The following is a 20,824-nucleotide window of genomic DNA, read 5'->3' as shown; positions in this document are numbered from 1 at the left end:
AAACTAGAGGAACAACTGTCTTTCCATATGAGGGTAGAGAAGGTGAGGAGAGGACATTAGGAAAGGCTTCTGAGATGAGGTACCACTTGAGGTTGGTCTTAAAGGGTAGATTCATAAGGATTCAATAAGCAGAGGAGGGGAATTGAAAAGAAAACAACACCTAACAAAGGCTCAGAAGTATGACAAGGACAAGGTAGTTAAGAAACACAATGATCTAATGGGATTAGTGTGTAGAACCTGGGGTTTGTAGGGACTGGCAGGTACTGGGGATGAAACTAAGCCGGATGTAGGAAGTAAAGGCTCTATGTGCCATATCTGTACATGTTTACTCAACCTTGTAGCAGTGGGGAGTGTTGAACCATAAACAGAGATCAGAATGAATTGTTTTGTTAGGATTTTGAACTTCAAATTGAGAATAACAAGGAAACTTTGTTGGGGATTTGACGAGGAAAGAACATGACCAGATTTAGGTTCTAAAATGTTCATTATCCTTAGGGTGTGAAGAAGAGATTTATTGCAGGACTGAGAGGCAGGGATGCCAATCATGAGGTTTGTGTAATCGTCTAGACAAGAGGCTTTGACCAGAGCAGAAGGGATCTAGAGGAGGAGCAAAGGGGAAAAAATGACAGAGATAGAATTAGATTAGAATTAATTGAGATAGAATTAGCAGGTCTTCATGACCTTGGATGGGAGGGATGATGAATAACTAAGGTCTAGCCAATGGGAATGCTTCCCAGAAGACACACATGGTGATTCTACTTGGCCAGAATTTTAGTCACATGGCCATACCTAGGAGCACTGGAGGCTGAGAAAAGTAGTCTTTTATTCTGGGCAGCCACATGATTGGTTGAAATAAGTATGCACCTATAATTGAGCACAAAAGCCATCTCTAACACCCAGACCTGCTGTACTATTTTAGTCATCTTTTAACCTTTCTCCTCCCTGAGACTGTGAATTCCTCAAAGACAGGATCAGTTCTTAATATTGTTTCTGCTGTACCCAACAGTGCCGAACACATAGGAGATACTCAGTAAGTGTTGAAATGAAACAATCTTGCTGTTGCTTAGATGAATTTCATGCTTTTTTTCCCCTTTGAGTGTGGCTTTAAGCTGATTCTTGTAGCTTTTGTATGCTCACACCTCTTCCCATCAAATTCCTGTCATTCATTCCTTCATGGATCAGCTCAGGATGTTGACCATAAAGCAGGCACCACTAAGAATGTGAACTGTTATTTTCATTGTAAAAAGTGGGTACTTACATTCTTTTTTTTTTTCTATTTTAAAGTCTTTTTATACATGACAAAACCAGACCTCAAATAGCTAAATCTGCAAACTTCCTATATAGCATAGTAGGAATTCTACAGTGTTGGGTCCAAATATATATCTTAATAGTACTTAAATATTTCAGTGGATTATTTTATAATACATTTAATTACTGACCTGTGTGCAGTCGTTTCTGAGGCTCGCTTTCTTGCAACATAGCCTCTGTTAATATACTGAGGGTTTGTCACACTTCCTCTTAGCAGGGCTTTAATAGAAATATACTTTTCAAAATTGTTTTCTCAAGGTCCAAAACTGCTATTTGCCCGTAGCACACAAAGATGCTATGACTGGCAAAAACCTTCTGCTTTTTAGTAGCCAGCTCTCATCAATTTTAGGTCTTCTTTATTTAACTTAGCAGTTCATCTTTTTCCATTTGGTAACCACTTTTCTTCCACTATTCTCGCAACTGCCTTGCTAAGTTACCTTCAGGAGTACTGTATTGAGTCTTGAAGCAGATAATTGAAAAACTGTGTTATCTTGAAGTAGAAGGGGTCAAGGAAAGCTAGAAGAAGCCCAGCACCATAGGGTTCACAAATGAGTGGTATGAGCCAGATGGTCAAAGAGGTAATTTCAATACAGTGTGCCCTGTGCTGGCAGAACCTAGAGGATGGACACTGTACCAGAAATGGTGGCAGCTCTCAGGAGACTCTGCCTCCCACCAGGAGAGACAAAGAAAGGAAGGCCAGGTCCTCTCTCACATTGAGAAATGCAGGAGATGCCAGCCAACCAAGGGAATGCTCTGGTTGCTCTTACTTCTGAGGCAGAATATTACCTCCCTCTCTACCCACTCACATCCCACAAAGGCATTTGGAACTCAACTCAAAATTTTTTAACACTTTTTTTGAGGGGAAGGGTGTTTCTTATCTCTGTTATAATCTGATTCAAAACTTTGGATCCTTTATTTAGGAAAATGCACCGGCCCACGTATTTCAAGGATTTCCAAGACCTCTGGAAGACCATCCACAGACCCAGCTTCCGCGGACTCCGGGTTTGGAATTCTTTAGTCTGGATTTCCTTAACTGCATTCATTAGCCCAGAGGATTTCAAACTTTGCCCCATAATCTCCTCAAATCACCTGGAGAACTGAAAAAATTCCCAATGCCCAGGCCACATCCTGTTCCAAGTAAAGCAGAATCTCTGGGGTAGGACCAGGCATCAACGCGTATGTTTTAAACTCTCCAGCTGATTCTAAAGCGCAGCTACGTTTGAGAACCAAGTTGTTGGTCTCTTTATGGCATACAGTTGATCTAATGCTTTATGGTCGTTTGCTGTCCTTAATCATTGAGCCAGAAGCAATAGAAAGGCGTCTGTCACAGGAAATAATTTACTGAGAATCATCTTAGAAAGAGGAAATAAATTGGGGTCAAGGGTGTGCATACCTTCGCAAAGTTTTCCCTGGTTCAATAAGCAGCTGCAATTTCTTCGGCGAACGCCAGGCGGCAACTTCTCCCTCCGCGCTCCTCCTGGACCGCCTTCCCACTTCTGATCGCACAAAGAGCCGGCCTCCTTCGCGGTGACATCACAAAGGGCCGATTCCCCGCCCCTTCAGCACCACCACGTGTGTCCCCGCGCCCGGCGGCCACCCGACTCATTCCCTCGCCGGCCGGTCTGGGCAGCGGAGGAGGGTGGTTGGCAGCGGCTGGAGGCTTCGCTATGGGAAGTTGTTCCTTCGCTCTCTCGCGCCCAGCCCTCCTCCCTGGTTCTCCGCAGCCGCTGTCGGAGGAGAGCACGGGGAGGCGCGGGTTGCAGCCGCGGCTGCTTCTCCCCTCCCGGGCAGCCGCGCAGCTGGGCAGGTGCTGAGCGCCCCCGGAGCCTCCCTCGCCGCCTCCCTCCTCTGTCGGGCTGTCCGGCTGCCGCAGTGCACATGGGGTGTTGGAGGTAGATGGGCTCCCGGCTCGGGAGGCGGCGGTGGATGCGGCGCTGGGCAGAAGCAGCCGCTGATTCCAGCTGCCGAGGGGCCACGCGCCCCGGGCGCCCTGCGAGCCCCGGGCTCAGCCATGGGGATCTCCGCGAGCAGCAGCACCGCCCCGGCCTCCTGCAGCCGCATCGCCGGAGCCACGATGATCGCGGGCTGCCTTTTCCTGGTGAGAGCTCGGGGTTGCTGGGGGAGGGGGGGGGAGCCGGGGGCGGCGGCCGCGTGGGAGCAGAAGGCACCGCGCTCCGGGAGCCGGGCGGGTCCTCGGGCCGGGGCTGCGGGGGGCTGGGATCCGGCCGGCTGGGTCGGGAGGTTTGCGACCGAGGGAAGGCAACACAGCGGAGGGCTCGGACCGGGTCATTTGGGGGAGCCGTAGGGCTCAGCCGGGACTCCGGAATGAAGGCGAATTGTTTTCCTTGCAGTCTGGCTGCGCCGGGCGAGGTGCGGGAGGTGTCCACCGGGCTTCCTGCGCATTTCAGGGCTTCTCCCCCTCCTCGGCCCCTCCGGGGGCCTCCACCCCCTCCACGCACCCCCACGGCCACCGGCCGCTGCCCCCGCCGCGTGGAGTGGGGCTGGGGCCGCGGGGTGGGCGCCGAGGCTGGCGGCGGCCGCCGCTTTGTTGCAGCTGCAGTGTCATGTCGGGATGCTACCGCAGTGGGAGAGCGCGGGACCTGTGCGCGCCGGCTCCCAAGACCGCCGCGTGCATCCGCGCCTAGCGTTCGGCGCGGGCGCCTCGCCCCCTCCCCCCATCTCTCCGCTTTGGCTGGGTGGGTCTCGGTTTCTGCACGCCCAAAGAAGAACCCTGAGACCCGCTCTGAGGCGCCTCCAAAGCGCCGGCTCGCAGCCAGGCAGACAGCGCGTTGGCACTTGAGTGGGGGGAGGGGGAGAGAGCTCTCCATAAAGGAAGCTGAATTTTCTCCAGTCTTTCCTATCGCTCGCTTACCTGTGGCCGGGCAGGTGAGCCTGCAGGGTGAGGCAGCTTCCTCCTTGGGCACTCGGTCTGCATTCAGCTCCAGGGCGTGCTCTGTAGGTAGTCCTTCTGTCACTTATCTGGTCAGAGCCTGAAAGCACCTTTGACCCAAAACTTATCCCCAACTTCCCCAGAACCCTTCCCCTTCTTTGCAAATGTTGGGGGGAATGGGATGAGTTGGGGGAAGAAAGTTGACTTAAGGTCAAACCCAAGCCACCATAAGCTTCCCGTGCATATGTTTTTGTCTCCTCAAGGAGGATGGAGATTCTTAGCTAAAGGCCGAACAAAAACAAAAAACAAGAGGCTATTTTCATGGCAGGGCTGTGTCAGGGAAAGGCAGGCTTGCTGTCTCCTCGCAAAGGGCTTAATGCCTGGCCAGCCAAGATCTCTTAGATCCCAGGGCATTGCAGTTGCTATGGCCTGGGAATTCATCCTACAGACACTCTGGTTCCCTGTGTGAGGGTGTGTTTTAAAGGGGAAGAGAGAGACTAAAGAAAAGTTCGGTGCTGTTAGCATTTATAATGAGGCAAGTCCCAGTCTTCCTTCAAAGACCCTTTTCTGCCCATTTTATAGAAATGGCAAAGTCAAGATTTTTATCGTTGACTCAAGGGTGGTGGGTGATGAGCGGTAGAGGGGGAAGGTCTCTTAAAGCAGGGAACCTGGATTGGACAGTCTTGGTGTGGAGAAAAGCCCATCTAAGGCCCAGGGAACATTGATCCTAAGATGAAGTAGGTCCTTCAGCTGCCTCCTTGTCAGCCTTAGATCTACTACTGTGCCCCACTGTGTGCCACCCCACTACATGCCTGTCCGATCCCTCCAACACATCTGATCATTAAGCTCCCCATAGAGCCCATCTCTGGGTTAAGTCTTAAGTCAGTGCAGTATTTCATTGACTTTCCATTTCTGCATGAGATGCTTAAAGTAAGGTCAGAACGTAATCCAAGTGCAGCTTGCTTTAACCTCCGGAGAAAGAGCCCAGCTCCTTTTCCGAAATCATTAAGTCCAGTTGACCTAAAAATTGTGCACTGAATTTGCAACTGAAGACTTGAGAATGTAAGTTTGGCTGTCTTTAAAAAAAAAAAAAGAAATTTATAGTCATGTTTAGAAGCAATCTCAAGATATTAACTAAAATGAGTCCTTATTCTTCTGCTAATTATGATAAGAAAGGTTCCACTTCAGTTCACGGAATGGCCTAGAGTTGACCCCTTTGTCCTGAAGGGAAATTGAGAGGGTGGACCAGGGGTCACCAGGGTGGGGAGGCAATGTCTTTTATTTTTCCCATTCCCGCTCTGCAAGCTCCAGTCCTCAGCCCAGGCATTGTTACTGTATAAAATGATGATCTCATGGGACTTCCCTGGCTGTCCAGTGGTTAAGACTCCACGCTCCCAGTACAGGGGGCACGGGTTCAATCCCTGGTCAGGGAACTAAGATCTTGCATGCTGCAAGTCACGGCCAAAAAAAAAAAAAAAGATGACCCCATGACATCGTTATAAGGATTCTTTATCCCACTGGGATTCTTGGCCATGTGAAAATGACAGACTCCAGGTACTGGAGCTCAGGTAGACACGGAAGCACGCTCAGAACACTGCCGGGGCCAGTGGGGAGATAATGCCCTACCCATTCGTTGCCGTTAGCTTCAAAAATAATAAACCCAATAAAATGTTTTTTTATTATGGCTTTCCATCACTCTTCTTCTTTCAAATATCTCCTTTTTTGGGTGACAGTGTTTGTTGTTGTCATGATTTTTGACAATTTCTTTCGTGTGATGACAGGCTAACTGAAAGAGAACTTACTATAAGCTTTAAAAAATCTTTATATAATATATAATATATATACATATAACATATAATATGACTATTATTATTGTATGTGTCAGGTGCTTTATAGAGAGTATCTCTCTTACTCCCAACATCTCTGAAGCAGGTGGGATGATTTCCATTTTACAGTTGGGAAAATGGAGGCTGCAAAAACTTCATTGATTGTCCTGGGCCACCCAGCTCCCAAGGGTTGATGGCACTGGAGCTGGGACCGAGGACAGCCTGACTCCCTCTCCCACTTCATGCCTCCCTCCTGTGCCACTCTGCAGGTTTCACAACTCCAAATTGCCCGATGATGAAATGTAACAGGAGAGAAGGCTCACTGGGGGAGAGTTGAGGCTGGTGGTTTGGTCTGTTGCAGGACGTTGATGAGAATTACACCAGTGCCTTTGGAGGAAAGTGTTTTCGCTGCTTGCACTTCTGTCTCTGATGCGTTTATTTTTGTTGTTGTTTTTTTTTTTGGCCACACCACGTGGCTTGTGGGACGTGGCTTGTGGGATCTTAGTTCCCTGGCCAGGGATTGAACCCACGCCCTGTGCAGTGGAAGCACGGAGTCTTAACCACTGGACCGCCAGGGAAGTCCCTGTTTCTTTTTTGTTTTTAATTAATTAATTAATGTGTTTATTTTTGGCTGCGTGGGGTCTTTGTTGGTGTGCGTGGGCTTTCTCTAGTTGCGGCGAGTGGGGGCTACTCTTTGTTGCAGTGTTCAGGCTTTTCTTGTTGTGGAGCACAGGGTCTAGCCTCGCGGGCTTCAGTAGTTGTGGCTTGTGGGCTCTAGAGCACAGGCTCAGTAGTTGTGGCGCACGGGTTTAGTTGCTCCGTGGCATGTGAGATCTTCCTGGAGCAGGGCTCAAACCCGTGTCCCCGGCATTGGCAGGCGGATTCTTAACCACTGCGCCACCAGGGAAGTCCGAAAGCCCCTGTTTCTGATGCGTTGAGATGTCTGTGTGATATTGGAAAGTGAACCACACACTGAAAGGCAAAATATTGCGTGTTTCAGGGCTTCCCTGCTGAAGCCCACACGCCTGGAGCCCATGCTCCGCAATAGGAGAGGCCACCGCAATGAGGGGCCCCCGCACCTCAGCGAAGAGTGGCCCCTGCTCGCCGCAGCTGGAGAGAGCCGCGCACAGCAACGAAGACCCAATGCAGCCAAAAATAAATAACTAAAATATATTTTTAAAAACCCCAAAAAACAATATTGCGTGTTTCAGGCCAAAAGTCTGAAGAGCAGATAAATGAGACCTTAAGGTTTGTGCCGGAGTTAAGGAATGCCCTAGAAGGGCTTGCCCAGCATGACACAACACACTCAAAGGTGTCTCTTGCCCTCAGCGAGTTGCTTTGACTGGACAGATAGAATATTGGCAGTGGGACAGTCAGAAGAAGGGAGCCGTAATTGATAAGGAAATGAGGTCTGAAATTTTAGAAACCACTCATCTGCACAGATTATGAATTCCAGATAGGACAGTTGCTGTAAGATCCTTCAGCTGTGCTAGTCTAGAAAGTCCCAAGTATGGTGTTTGTCAGTGTCTTTGAGACTAGATGTCTAGCTTAATGCCATCTCCTGACCTTTGCTTATCAAAGTTAATTTGATAATTTGATAGTACGTTTGGTGTATAAATGTACGTGGCTATCAATAGTGCTGGTTGGGTTTCACGCGTTCAGAAAGAATCAGTGGATGAATGTACTATACTCAAAGTAATACACAAAATGTGATAGATGTTAACATCTTTAAACTACTTGAAATAATTTTGGCTTTTAGTCTGAAAGTCAGAAGAAGAAACGTCTTCCTACTCTCAGAATGGTATCTACTAGCCTTGGTAGGGAAAGTGACTTATGACTCAGAAGAGTAGGGAATGCAGACCTGTCCCGGAAGGCAGGGTTTCTCATGTACCCCGGGAATCTCCCATCCCTGTTGTCAAAATGTATAGAATGGGATCGAGCTTTCTCATCTGAATTGTCATCTCAACTGTTTCTAAAGGCATATGGCTGAATCTGTCTCAGGCCCAGTCCGAAACAAATAAACAAACCTACCGTGTAAAGAAGACACACAGGCGCACCAAATCGGCAAGAAAACGATTCCTTGTCATGGAATGCATGCTACCTTAAGTTGAGGAAGTACCCGGGACTAAATCGGCATAGGTCCACCAACCGGCTAGATAACATATTTTCGTGTGGCTAAATTTGAACAGAGTCTTTCAAGCTGGATGAGGTTAGCACAGTTAATGCTGTCTTTTCCAGCACTGTTTGCAGAAGGCCCCTTTCTCCAGGTGGATGGGGTGAGTGTGCGTGGGCTCAGTCTGCTTGTAGATCAGAAGACATCACATTTCACCTTACACTTGACTCCATCTGTGAGGATGAGAGGTAACGTCTCTTCGGAGATTCCATAGAGAAGTTGCAAATGGGTTTTGTACTCAGCCGGCCCTTTATAAAGCATTCAAACTATAATTGGCTCACGTAGACTTTATTAAGTGTGTGTGTGTGCATGTGTGTGTGTGTGAGTGATGGGAAATGGCCAGATGCATCATCAGATCATTCAGGGGCCAGTGTGAATTGAGTGACTTTTCTTTCTGTCAACTGCCATGCCTTTTTTTCCGGTAAGCACTCGCTCTGCTGGCCCTCTTCCCCCAAGCAGGCCTGGCAGACTCTGGTGATGCCAGGTCACCCGGCAACTTCCTGGAAAACTCAGGTGCTTCTCTTCGGTGACAAGAGCCTCTCATCGCCCTTGGGCGTGTGCCCGACGACCATTTGGAGTGGATGCAGTCTAGAGCATTAGGCGCAGCTATGTCTGTTTGACAGAATGCAAACGGAAGCCGTGATAGGAGTTAACCTGGTCCCCAAATTGAATCCCCATTTAGCGGTAGCGGGACCCTGGGCATGACTGTTGCTGGGGTAGCAGCTGCTGAGCCTCGATTCTTTAGGGGCGGGGTGAGGTCGTGAATAAATACTGGCCCAGCCCCAGTGTTTGTATTTGTCAAATACCAAAAAGTAAACAGGCATCCTAAATCGGCTTGTGTGCTGCCACCTGGCTACTCTACCACCTCCCATTTCCAGCCTGAGTCCAAGAGGAGAGGAGCCAGGCAGAGATTATAAGTAGGGAGGAACCTGGCAGATGTTTAAGTGTCTGCTGAACGCTCACGAGAGCTGTATAAACCTGGCGCTCACGGACGTTTAGGCCGTTGCTTGAAAGCAGTGGTGACCTCACGCTTCGTAAGAGCTGCTGAAGGCCTCCAGGAACGGTCCGTTCTCCTGGCTTCTGGCTCTCTGGAGTTTTTCCACATGTTAGCACCCTGGCCTTGGAGATGATGGATGCTTGCAGTGGTGGGAAAGTTGCGCTCAGGGGGCCCTCAAGCAGGGTTGGGACTGGGCGGGGCATGGGTGGGGAGTCGGGGCAGCGTGCTATAGCCCCATCTTCTCACGGCGAGCGGGGGCCACTCTTCATCGCAGTGCGCGGGCCTCTCACTATCGCGGCATCTCTTGTTGTGGAGCACAGGCTCCAGACGCGCAGGCTCAGTAGTTGTGGCTCACGGGCCCAGTTGCTTCGCAGCATGTGGGATCCTCCCAGACTAGGGCTCGAACCCGTGTCCCCTGCATTGGCAGGCAGATTCTCAACCACTGCGCCACCAGGAAAGCCCCAAGGCTTCATTCTAAACAAAAAAAAAACAAAACCAAATTTGAAAAAGATAGGGCTTCTGGAACTTCCCTTGGTGGTCCAGTGGTTAAGACTCTGCACTTGCATTGCAGGGGGCAGGGGTTTGATCCCTGGTCAGGGAACTGAGATCCTGCATGCCACATGGCGTGGCCAAAAAGTTAAAAAAATAAAAATAAAAAAGAGGAGGCTTCATAAACGAAGTCACAGCAAGGCTCGTGAGCTTATCTTGATATAATTTTTTTTAATTTTATTTATTTATTTTTGGCTGCGTTGGGTCTTCGTTGCTGTGTGTGGGCTTTCTCTAGTTGTGGCGAGTGGGGGCTACTTTTTGTTGCAGCACGCGGGCTTCTCATTGCGGTGGCTTCTCTTCTTGCGAAGCACAGGCTCTAGGCACATGGGCTTCAGTAGTTGTGGCACGTGGCTCAGTAGTTGTGGCTCATGGACTCTGGAGCGTAGGCTCAGTAGTTGTGGCGCACGGGCTTAGTTGCTCCGAGGCATGTGGGATTTTCCCGGACCAGGGCTCAAACCTGTGTCCCCTGCATTGACAGGCGGATTCTTAGCCGCTGCACCACCAGGGAAGTCCCGATATAATTTTCCATTTGCTCTTTGGCCACCAGGACTGCTTGGTGGCTCTAGTTCTTGGAGCCATTTGCGAGTCTGTTTTGGGAGAAGGAGCCTGAGTTGAATGGATTTAGGAGAAAGGAAAGGAGTGAGTTCATGGGTTCTGGAATCCAATGAGCAGTGATGGCTTTAAGAGGCCTTTGGCCCTGACAGCCCAGAGGGAAGGAATATTAATGGCTCTTAATATGAATCATCGATGTTGGTATCGTTAAGCTTCTATTTATCGAGCATGTACCATTGACATTGTGTTGAATACCTTCTACAAATGATCTCGATAAAACCTTCAAGTCCATGAGGTAGTAGCATTAGTCCCATTTTGTAGGAAATGAGGCTTAGGAGAAGTTATGGTCAAGCAGTTGTCAGCTGCCAGAGAGCGAGTTCAGATCTAGGCCGACCTGGCTTCCTACACACTGCTCTTTCTGCCAAGATGTGGGTAGGGCACAGGTAACCTTAATTGACTGGAATTTTGTTTCCCGTTAAAGGAATGCTTTTACCTGAGAGTCTAACATTCTCTTTCCACTGGGTGAGCATTTCTGCTCCACGATGGCATTTGGACGTTTAGCCCAAAGGGCTGATTATAAAGTAAAAGCAACCTGTGTGTGTGTGTATTGAAAGGGGAGGGCATGGAGCCATTGGCAAGCATTTTCCTATGGTGTGATTCTGACAAGGAATGGTGCTATGGTTAAGATGGAAAGATACTCCTGCACATTGAAATGTTATAAATAGGGAATAGACGCTTTGCTTTCCTGCTCCTTGGGTCATTTTGAAAAATATTTGCTTAGTGAGTAACAGTATGACACGGGTTCTGCTTAGCATGGCAGTTTCAACTCATCCTGAGAACTTGAGGACCTCTTGGGCTTTTTTCTTTGCTGCCAGCCTGAGTATTTGTATAGGATCAGTGCATGGGTTTGCCTCATCTGTTATTAGTATTTTCTTTGTTAACTTTTCATTTCAGGTCTCTTAGAAACTGGTTGGGCTCCATGATTTGCGTGGTCTTGTAGGTGATGTGTTTGTGTTTGGCTTATCACGCTTGTAGCGCTCTCCTAAGCAAGGTTTTCATAGATTGTAGGTGCTGAGTAGACTAAAGAAAGGCATAAGGGGAGAAGAAATGTTATCACTGGTTCCAGGAAAGAGGTTGGCATTCTGGTTTCCCAAAGAATCCTTTAGAGACAAGACCATAATCTGATATCAACTTAGGTATGGCCACTTCAGCATAACCAGGGTTAATAGAGGCAAGAGGATGGGAAGGGGGAAAAGTACTCAAAGGCAAATGGTGACAGGTTCCCAGAATAATCTAACTGGGCGTTAGTCACTCCTTGCTCTTCCTTTACTTCTGGACGTCCATGGCTCTTCTCTCTTTGGTTGAAATCTTGTGTACCTGGTCCAGGAGAAATACGAAATCGGACAAGATCTGGGTATGCTTCCCTCCCCATGGGGGATGCTCAGGGCCAGCGTTACTCCATTTCAGCTTCTTACTGACGACAGACAATGTGCTATTCATCTTTGTGTTTCTGGCTCAATGCCCTGACACATAGTAGTTAAGCAATAAATGATTGTTGAATGAATTCCAGAAGGATTTTGCTGTAAACTAACTGTTCATTCATTCTAGACAAGTTAGAGGGTAGTGAGAGCTTGATCTGTCTCTCAATACTTTGAGCTACATCTCAAGGGTATTTGAGTTACTAACAAGGAACATTTTATTTATTTATTATTATTATTTTTTTAGCCACATTGCACCGCTTGTGGGATCTAAGTTCTGTGACCAGGGATTGAACCTGGGCCCGGGATTGAACCTGGTCCCTTGGCAGTGAAAGTACGGAGTCCTAACCACTGGACCGCCAGGGAAGCCCCTTCCCAATTCATTCTTATTCTTGGATGTTACACAACCATTCCTGTACGGTTAAAACTAATATGTACGTGCTTGTGCTCTGCGTTTCTTTCTGTAGCTATTTTTCTGTGATCTTACAGGGACATATTTTTCACTCATTTAATAAATATTTATGGTGCATCTGTTAAACATCAGGCATTGCTAGACTCTGGGTATGTGATGGTAAAAGGCTATTAATGGGTCCTCCCTCTTGAAGTTTATAGTTTATCAGGGAAGACAGAAGGGTTGATATTTAAAGACTAATCTTCTGAAAGAGCAGAAGGGTGAATATTCCAGTAAGAGGGAACAGCACGTGGAAGGGCCCAGAGGTAGGAAAGGGCCCACATGTTCAGAGACTGGAAAGAAGGCCATTGTGGTTGGTGCTCAGCGAATAGAGGCAGAGGGAGCATGGACTGAGGTTGAAGAGGTGGGCAGAGGCCAGACTGTACAAGATCTTTAAAGATACGAATATGTCAGGATATCACTCAGAGTACAGTGGGAAGCAGGGTTATAATATGGCTTTAATTAGATTTTTTTTTTTAATAGATCACCGTGGCAGTTCTGTGGAAAATGGGTTGGAAAGGAGAAATGTAGATGCAGGAGGCCAGTTGGAACCTTTTGCCATAGTTCAGGGGAAAGATGATGGTTCTGGGGCGGTGGCAGTGAACATGGGGGGCTACCAGTTAGATCTGCAAGAGTTTGAAGAGAGGTTCCTGATGGTGAAATACGAGCGGGCAGGTGCGGTGAAAAGAAAGCAGTCATCAAGGCTGGCTCCCTGGCACCGTGTGGCTTGTGGGATCTTAGTTCCCTGGGGGGCACAGGTGTCGAAACTATGCCCCCTGCAGTGGAAGCTCGGAATCCTAACCCCTGGACCGCCAGGGAAATCCCATGACTCTCCGCTTCTTGAATTTAGTCTTTGATGGTCTGATTCCTTTGAAGGGGAGGCTGGTGAAGGAGTGGGTGGGATTGGGGCACCCAAAGTTTGGATGTGAGTTTGAGGTGCTGTGATTTGTGTCAGTGCAGTCTTCATGCCCGCCAGTTTTTAAGTCCACCTCTTCTCTGGTTGGCCGTGTGTTGAGTCATCCCCCTGTTGTTGGACACTTAGGTTATTATCATTGTTTTCCTACTGCAAGCGAGCAGCAGTAATAGAGTTGTCTCTGTACAGACGAGCTGCTCTTTTCCCTTTTGGGTTGTTCCCAAAAGTGAGGTGCATTTGAAGTGTATTCCCCAAAGTGGAATTGCGGGGTCGCAGGAAATGAATGAACCATTTTATGGCTCGTGCTGCATGTTGCCAGATTGTCTTTAGAAAGACTACATTCATTAAGAACATCACCAGCAACCTATAAATGTACCTTCTACCCCACAAGCCTGCCAACGTTGAAGTTTCTCATTTTAATTTATTTATGCTGCTTTAATATAGGCATGTAAAGGTCCTTGGTTGTGCAGATTTACATTTCAGTAGTTGCTAGGGATATCATCAATTTATCCATGGGATAATTTCCCTTGTAATGCTTCTGTCTCAACTATTGAGTGGAATTTGTGTTAACCTCCTTTGCATTAATTCTTTACATTTTTAGTTGTAAGCTTTTATTAGCTATATGTGGCATATATTTTTCCAGTCTACTTTTAATGTTTTTATATTTCGTAATGCAAACATTTCTGTTAATGTTTTTTTTTCTTTTTCTTTCTTTTTCTTTTTTTCAGCCGTGCCGTGTGGCTTGCAGGATCTTAGTTCCCTGACCAGGGATTGAACCCGGGCCACGGCATTTAAAGTGTGGAGTCCTAACCACTGGACTGCCAGGGATTTCCCTCGGTTAATTTCTTAAACCTATTTTCTGAGAGTATCAGAAAATGAGTGTATCTTCTTTTGTGTCTGAGAGTATCTTCTTTTTTGTTGTTGATTTTTGTTTTCATAGTCAGACATTGATCTCTTTTTTTTTAAACATCTGTATTGGAATATAATTGCTTTACAATGGTGTGTTAGTTTCTGCTTTATAACAAAGTGAATCACATAGACATATATCCCCATATCTCCTCCCTCTTGCGTCTCCCTCCCACCCTCCCTATCCCACCCCTCTAGGTGGTCACAAAGCACCGAGCTGATCTCCCTGTGCTATGCGGCTGCTTCCCACTAGCTATCTATTTACATTTGGTAGTGTATATATGTCCATGCCACTCTCTCACTTCGTCCCAGCTTACCCTTTCCCCTCCCCGTGTCTTCAAGTCCATTCTCTACGTCTGCGTCTTTATTCCTAGACATCGATCTCCTTACAGATGGGCTAAATCAACTATTGCTATTACTTTAAATTTTATATTTGATCTTTTTAATGTTGGGTTTATTAACCTTTCTGGAATTCAGCATCATGTTGGTGGTGAGACCTACGTCAGTGTGTTCTGCAGAATGTTCATACTCGTAGTGTGAGTAAAGGATTTCATGGTCAAATAAGTTTCACCATTTTCTGCAGCCCTCCCTCTGGGCCTCCTGGGGCCATCATCAGGCTGCCATTAATTGTGCCTCTGCAAGACAGGGCTCCAGTCAGGAGCATTTCCTAAACTTTTAGACCAGGGGTTGGTGAACTTTATCTATAAAGAGCTAGATAGTATTTTCGGCCATGTAGACCCTGTGATCTCTGTGGAAACTACTCAACTCTGCCTCTGTACTTTGAAAGCCGGACCTAGGCAATGCCCAGAGGAATGAGTGTGGCTGGCTTCCAAGTAAAACTTGATTTGTGGACACCGAAATTTGAATTTCAAATGATTTTTTTCATGTGTCACAAAATTTTATTCTTCTGTTGATATTTTTCCCCAACTATTAAAAATGTAAAAGCCGGAGTTTGTTCACCGGTGTTGTAGACCCTAGAATCGGGAACCTCTGACTTAACTTCTTCTCCCTTTGTCTCCAGTGTACCTACTAGTAACACATCCTTTCTCCTCTGTGTTTTCTCATTTGCTGTATAGTAAGTTTATCTTCTAAATCTGTTTGGAAACGCCAGTTGGTCCTTGCTTGTCTTTTACCTCTTTGCCATGTGGTCTGTATGTTTTGTTCTGTGTGGGCTCCTAGCCTAGTAGCGTGTGTTTTAGGATTACAGTGTTTTTTGTTTTTTTTTTAATCTAGAGTCTTTGACACACTTATCAAGAATCGGATATTTTCGTGTTTTTTTTTTTTTTTTTTTTTTTGGCTGCACCTCACGGCTTGTGGGATCTTAGTTCCCCACCTAGGGATGATGGAACCCGTGCCCTCTGCAATGAAAGCACGTAGTCCTAACCACTGGACCTCCACGGAACTCCCGTGTTTTGTTTTGTTTTTTAATAAAAAGGAGGCTACACATTTATTCTTTAGTTAGTGTTGTAAAAAAACAGGTATTATTTATTTTTTATTTTTTTATTGAATGAAAGTTTCTTTAAATTCTGTAGTGCTTTACAATTTTCAAAAGTTTCATATTTTTATATTATATTCATATAATCCCATAGGAACCCTTTTTCCCCCATCCCCGTATTGCTCCTCCCCCTTGCCTCTTTCCACTGGTAATCACTAGTTTGTTCTCTATTGGATATTTGTGTTTTAATTGAGGTGTTTTAAAAAGTTGTCTAATCCCAAGGGAGTGAAGCTAAACTAGAGTAAAATGACAGTAGAAGGAGTGATGATTAAAATAACTAACATTCATGGAGAACTTCCTTGGGTCTTGCGTGTTCTACCTGCTTTATGTGTAGTAACAATTAATTGTGAAAACAACCCTAGGATTGTTATCCTATGTATTATTTTTACTGCATTATTATTAAAATTATTTAATTGTATTATTATTATCTCCATTATATTAATGAGGAAATGGAGACACAGGTCAAACCACTTCCATACCCTCCCCCCTCCTCCCTCCCCCCCGCCCCCCAGCTCCAAATCAGGATCTGGTAGAGCTGGGCTTGCTCAGATGCTTCAGGCTAAATTAGGTTTTGTTTATACTTTCAGGCTGGAGTTGCTGGCCCGGCTGGTGGTGTTAGTTTTGCCTTGGTTTATATGAGGATTCTATAAATTCTTAGTGAGCCCAGAGGCATGTTTCCCCTACACCTTTACCTGTCTTATTTATAAGTTGGCTTCTCCACGTAGGTGGGGTCTTAGCCTATAGAATTAGCCATCGTGATGGATGGAGGGAGATGCGTTTCTGTGGTCCAAGGCCTGAAGGCTGAGTACACACTCTTCTGCCTTGTAGGTTCCAGGGAAGACAGCATCCGGGTTAGTTCAGTCTTGCCCATTTTTTTCCCTTTTCCCCTGTGTCCCCCGAGCTTGCCTCCTTCCGGTCCTGTTGTCAGCACATTCTAGCCTCAGCATTCTCTAGATCTGCCAGCTTTAACAGCAGTCCCTGCTTTTACCCTAGCAACAGAAGGCTTTTTTATATCAGAGAGGATAGTAGACAGTGCCAGAGCCAACCACATTTATATAACACAACTGAGAACAGGTCTGTCCGTGCTTTGTAGAAGCTTTATCCCTGGTGCCTTTCTCTTTGTACATTCTTTTTCTTTCTTCAAGTCTAGAGAATTCCCAGCAGTCAGTGTCTTGCGATTACAAATTTAATGTGATGCTGAAAATAAAATGGTCAGAACTTCTGGGGGTGTTTCTACCCTGCCTGGTTTTTGCTGTTTGAGCATCTATTAGTATGTCTTATAGTCACCATCTCAGGAATAACTTGGTTCCCTTTTCTTTGTTATCGTAACCACAGTAGCAGAGATTCCTTTTGATGTACTAGTTTTAGGCAGCATTGAACCATTTTCTATAGCAAACTCACAAGTGGTCTTCCTGCTGATCCCTTACGAATAGACAAAAGTTTATCACTGTCTTGAGTTTGCTTATTTTCCATGAAAAGTGATTAGAATTTGATAGGGAACAAGAATGACATAAACACGTTGTACTTATAAACTGCGTGGAATTTTTTCCCCATTTGTTTGAAGGACGACGTCACGGGATAAGAATTGTTGAAGAGAAATAGGCACCAGTAATCTGACATGTGTCAGCACAGCTGGTGCTTCTTGGGTCCATCTCTGTGCCCTAGAGTAGAAGCGATATAACAGGACAGGTGTGATGTGTATCACCAAGGTGAGTGTGGAGGCCTTTATAGCTGGTCGTTTTAGAGCTACCTCTTCCCTCCTTTGAAATTTGCTTTGTCTTGGGTTTTCCCTTTTAATCACTTCATAAGTATTTACAGTGCTCCCATATCCTGTACAGTTTGGGGTGGTACACTGATATTTGCTCATTTAACCATGATTGGTGGTGAAATAAGTGTCCTATGTACATGAAATTTTTCAAATAACTAAAGTTGAAGCTAAGATGGGACATAGGTGACTTGCGGAGAATAATCTCATTACACTGCTTATAATTCCAAGCACCAAGTTAGTGTAATCTTTTTATGAAATGAAGGGGAGGTATTTTAAATTCTTCATTACATTTGCTTGTCATCTTAAGCACCACACAAAGCATAATTCTTATAAGCCAGTTTTGGTTCTGTTAAAACAGAGTGATATCCTCAGGGGCTTTGGAGGCGAAACTATTTGCCTTTCCACCGAAAGGTGCCAACCTGCTTTATCTCTTGAGTGATGATGGCTACGTGGTGGAGGCATTTTGGTTTTCTCTCACTTGCCTTTATATCCGTGCTCATGCCCAGCAACCTCTTCCATCCCCACCTTCTACTTTGCTGCTTCTAATTACTTACGGTCTGCAAAGCCATTCATTCATTTAGCCAACAAACCCTCGCCAGTTATACCACACATTGGGTACTGTCCTCAAGGACTTGGAGAGCATCACAATGTAACAGAGTCTAATCTTATCCTCGTGGAGCTTGTGGTCCAGAGGGGAAGACAACACTAAGCAGATGAATGTGTAACTACAAAATAAAGGTAGTCGTATAGGAAAAACAGGAATGAGGGGATGGATAAACAACAAGGTCTTACTGCATAGCACAGGGAACTGTATTCAATATCCTGTGATAAACCATACTGGAAAAGAATATGGAAAAGGATGTATATATATGTATAACTGAGTCACTTTGCTGGACAGCAGAAATTAACACAACACAATATAGTAAGTCAACTATATTTCAATAAAATAAATTTAAAAAAATAAAGCATTTATTAGCCTAAAAAAATGTATATGAGGGGAGAATATGAGACCAGTTTTAAGTTGGGGAGGGGAGGGCAGGGATGGCATTTCCAAGTAAGCCCTAACTAACTCTGGTAAAGGTTTTGCATTCCATCGTAAGTCATGTGGGGAGCCATTGAGAGTTTTAAGCAGGGGATGGAAGGATCAGATTTGGCGTGTCAGTTGGAATGGGTGTCAAGAAAGGAAGCCACGAACTCCATACTCTGCTGGACTCTCCGAGGAGGTATGAGTGTGTCTGTGAGTGAGCTCCTGGTCCCTGAATTTTTTGACATTTCTTTTGACGGCTGAGCACAGGTATTGGCAGGCTTCTTTTTTTTTTTTTCTTTCCTGTAAAAAGCCAGATAGTAAATACTTGAAGTTTGCGGCCATATGGTCTCTATTGCAACTCTCCAACTCTGCCGTGAATAACATGAAAGCAGCCATAGACAATACCTGAATGAATGCCGAGGTTCCCATAACACTCATTTACAGGAACAGGGGGCATGTAGCTTGCTGACCCTCGGCTCAGAGGATCCTTTGTTTATCATTTCCATGATCTTCGTCACAGATGGTTGAGCAAGGAAGGAAATGCAATCTACGTGGTTGACCCTGGCCTCGAGCTGCTTATAATCATTATGGGAAGATAAGTATATACACTGAGGAAGCCGTCAACTAACATTACAAAGCAATATGTCGTTAGGCACCAACATGATGAACAGAGGAAACAGGAAATGTGTTGAAGAATTTGCTCATTGGCTTGGCATCTGGGTGTCTAGGAATGGTTGTAAAGGCCTCATAGAGAAGGTGGAACTTGATAAACAATCACAGACACCTTGAAGAGGTTAGAGTTGAATACAACCTAGTCCGACCTGATAATTTTACAAGCATGTAAAACCGGGTCCAATTGATCTTAAGGCAGAGTCTGGACAAGAACACAAGTCCTCCGTTCTCTCAATCTTTGCCCAGGTATTCTTTGTATTTCAGGTCTGGTGCTCTCGTAGGCTGAAAATACGTATCTAGTAAATTCATAGTAATAAAGAGGGGAAGGAGTGAGAGGTTCCTACTTCTTTGGTCCTTGAAAAAAGGGGTTCTCAAAAGACTGAGGGCAGCATAGTTGTAGCTGTCGTTTGGGATGAGAAGGAAAGAAGAGGGAAACTGGGGTGTTGTGTGGGAAGGGAAGGAGGCGAATACGGATTATAGAAAGAAACATGCATACACTGACACATGGACAGAGAAGCAGTCTACGTGTCCTTAGTAGGAAGTATCTCTAAATTCTTTACCACGCGCATGTTCAAAGGTATATCCATACGGTTGAAGAGAGCTTGACCGTTATAGAGAAGGAAGTACCTATGTGTTCAGACATGGAAAGATTTCGGTGATGCAGTATTAGAAGGTGAACAAAAGCAAGTCACAGAATAGTGGGTATGGCCTGTCCCCTTTCTATACGTAAACCAAACCCAAACCCAAAGTAGCTGAACTGGCCAGCTGAAAGCATGTATGTGTGTTTTATGTGTAAATGCTCAGGAATGGTGCACACCAGAATGAACAGTGCATTTCTCTGGGGAATGGGTGGATTTGAGCAAAGACTTAAACATTTCACTCTATTTCATAATTATTAAAATTGTGACAAGAATGTTTATTTTTGTTATAAAAATAATCATCAAAAAAGAGTAATATTAAAACAGTAAAAAGTGCCAGGTTGGGTGAGAGGCAGAGGGAAGGGCTCTGACCGTGGGACTGAGCTGTCTCAGAATCATAGGTGATTAGAGCCCCAGGAGGCCCGTCGTGGTTCAGGGGGGTCTAAAACTTAGTTGGGGATGAGACTCACTTGGAAAGCTTAACAAGCAAACCAAACCAAAGCAAAACAGATTCCTGGCCACACTGCACATGCACATGATACCAGGTGATGGGCTGGGGATGTGGACTTCTAAAAAACTTCTCAGGTAATTTTGATGCTGCGTTTGAGGCCCGAGTCTTTGTCTGAAGCTCTGATTTAGTTTCCCTGCCTCCGTATCAAGGAGAGAAGTAAGGATCTTGATCAGGGAGAGCCAGCTTCGCGTTTTCTGGCTCCTGTTCTCCTGAACTTTTCTCAGTGACTGTGTCTCTCGATTCAGGTGTTTTCCCTAACATCAGATTTTCGGTATCATCTAAATTTGTCTTTACATTTTATAGGGAACATTCTTAAATACTGTTTTGTTTTGTTTTTTTTAAATAATTTATTTATTTTTGGCTGCATGGGGTCTTCGTTGCTACGTGTGGGCTTTCCCTAGTTGTGGCAAGCGGGCTGCACTTTGTTGCGGTACATGGGCTTCTCATTGCAGTGGCTTTTCTTGTCGCAGAGCACGGGCTCTAGGCGCGTGGGCTTCAGTAGTTGCAGCACGTGAGCTCAGTAGTTGTGGCACGCAGGCTCAGTAGTTGTGGCACATGGGCTTAGTTGCTCCGCGCCGTGTGGGATCTTCCCAGACCAGGGCTCAAACCTGTGTCCCCTGCACTGGCAGGCAGATTCTTAACCACTGTGCCACCAGGGAAGTCCCTTAAA

General features: G+C 45.9%; 1 protein-coding gene across 1 annotated transcript in view; it reads left to right on the top strand.

Annotated features, from left to right (window-relative positions):
• The first annotated feature begins 2,929 nt into the window (after positions 1–2,929).
• TNFRSF21 (TNF receptor superfamily member 21) overlaps positions 2,930–20,824 on the top strand; it is a 64,916-nt gene continuing 47,021 nt past the window's right edge. Inside the window, exon 1 of the mRNA XM_060163060.1 lies at positions 2,930–3,406. Coding sequence (XP_060019043.1) covers positions 3,320–3,406 — 87 coding nt within the window. The 5' untranslated portion in view covers positions 2,930–3,319. The remainder of the gene's footprint in view (positions 3,407–20,824) is intronic.

This window comes from Lagenorhynchus albirostris, chromosome 10, assembly GCF_949774975.1.
Source record: "Lagenorhynchus albirostris chromosome 10, mLagAlb1.1, whole genome shotgun sequence".
In the NCBI taxonomy this organism is placed as follows: Eukaryota; Metazoa; Chordata; class Mammalia; order Artiodactyla; family Delphinidae; genus Lagenorhynchus; species Lagenorhynchus albirostris.
Note: the sequence above shows the minus strand (reverse complement) of the source record. Positions and strands in the feature narration are given on the sequence as shown.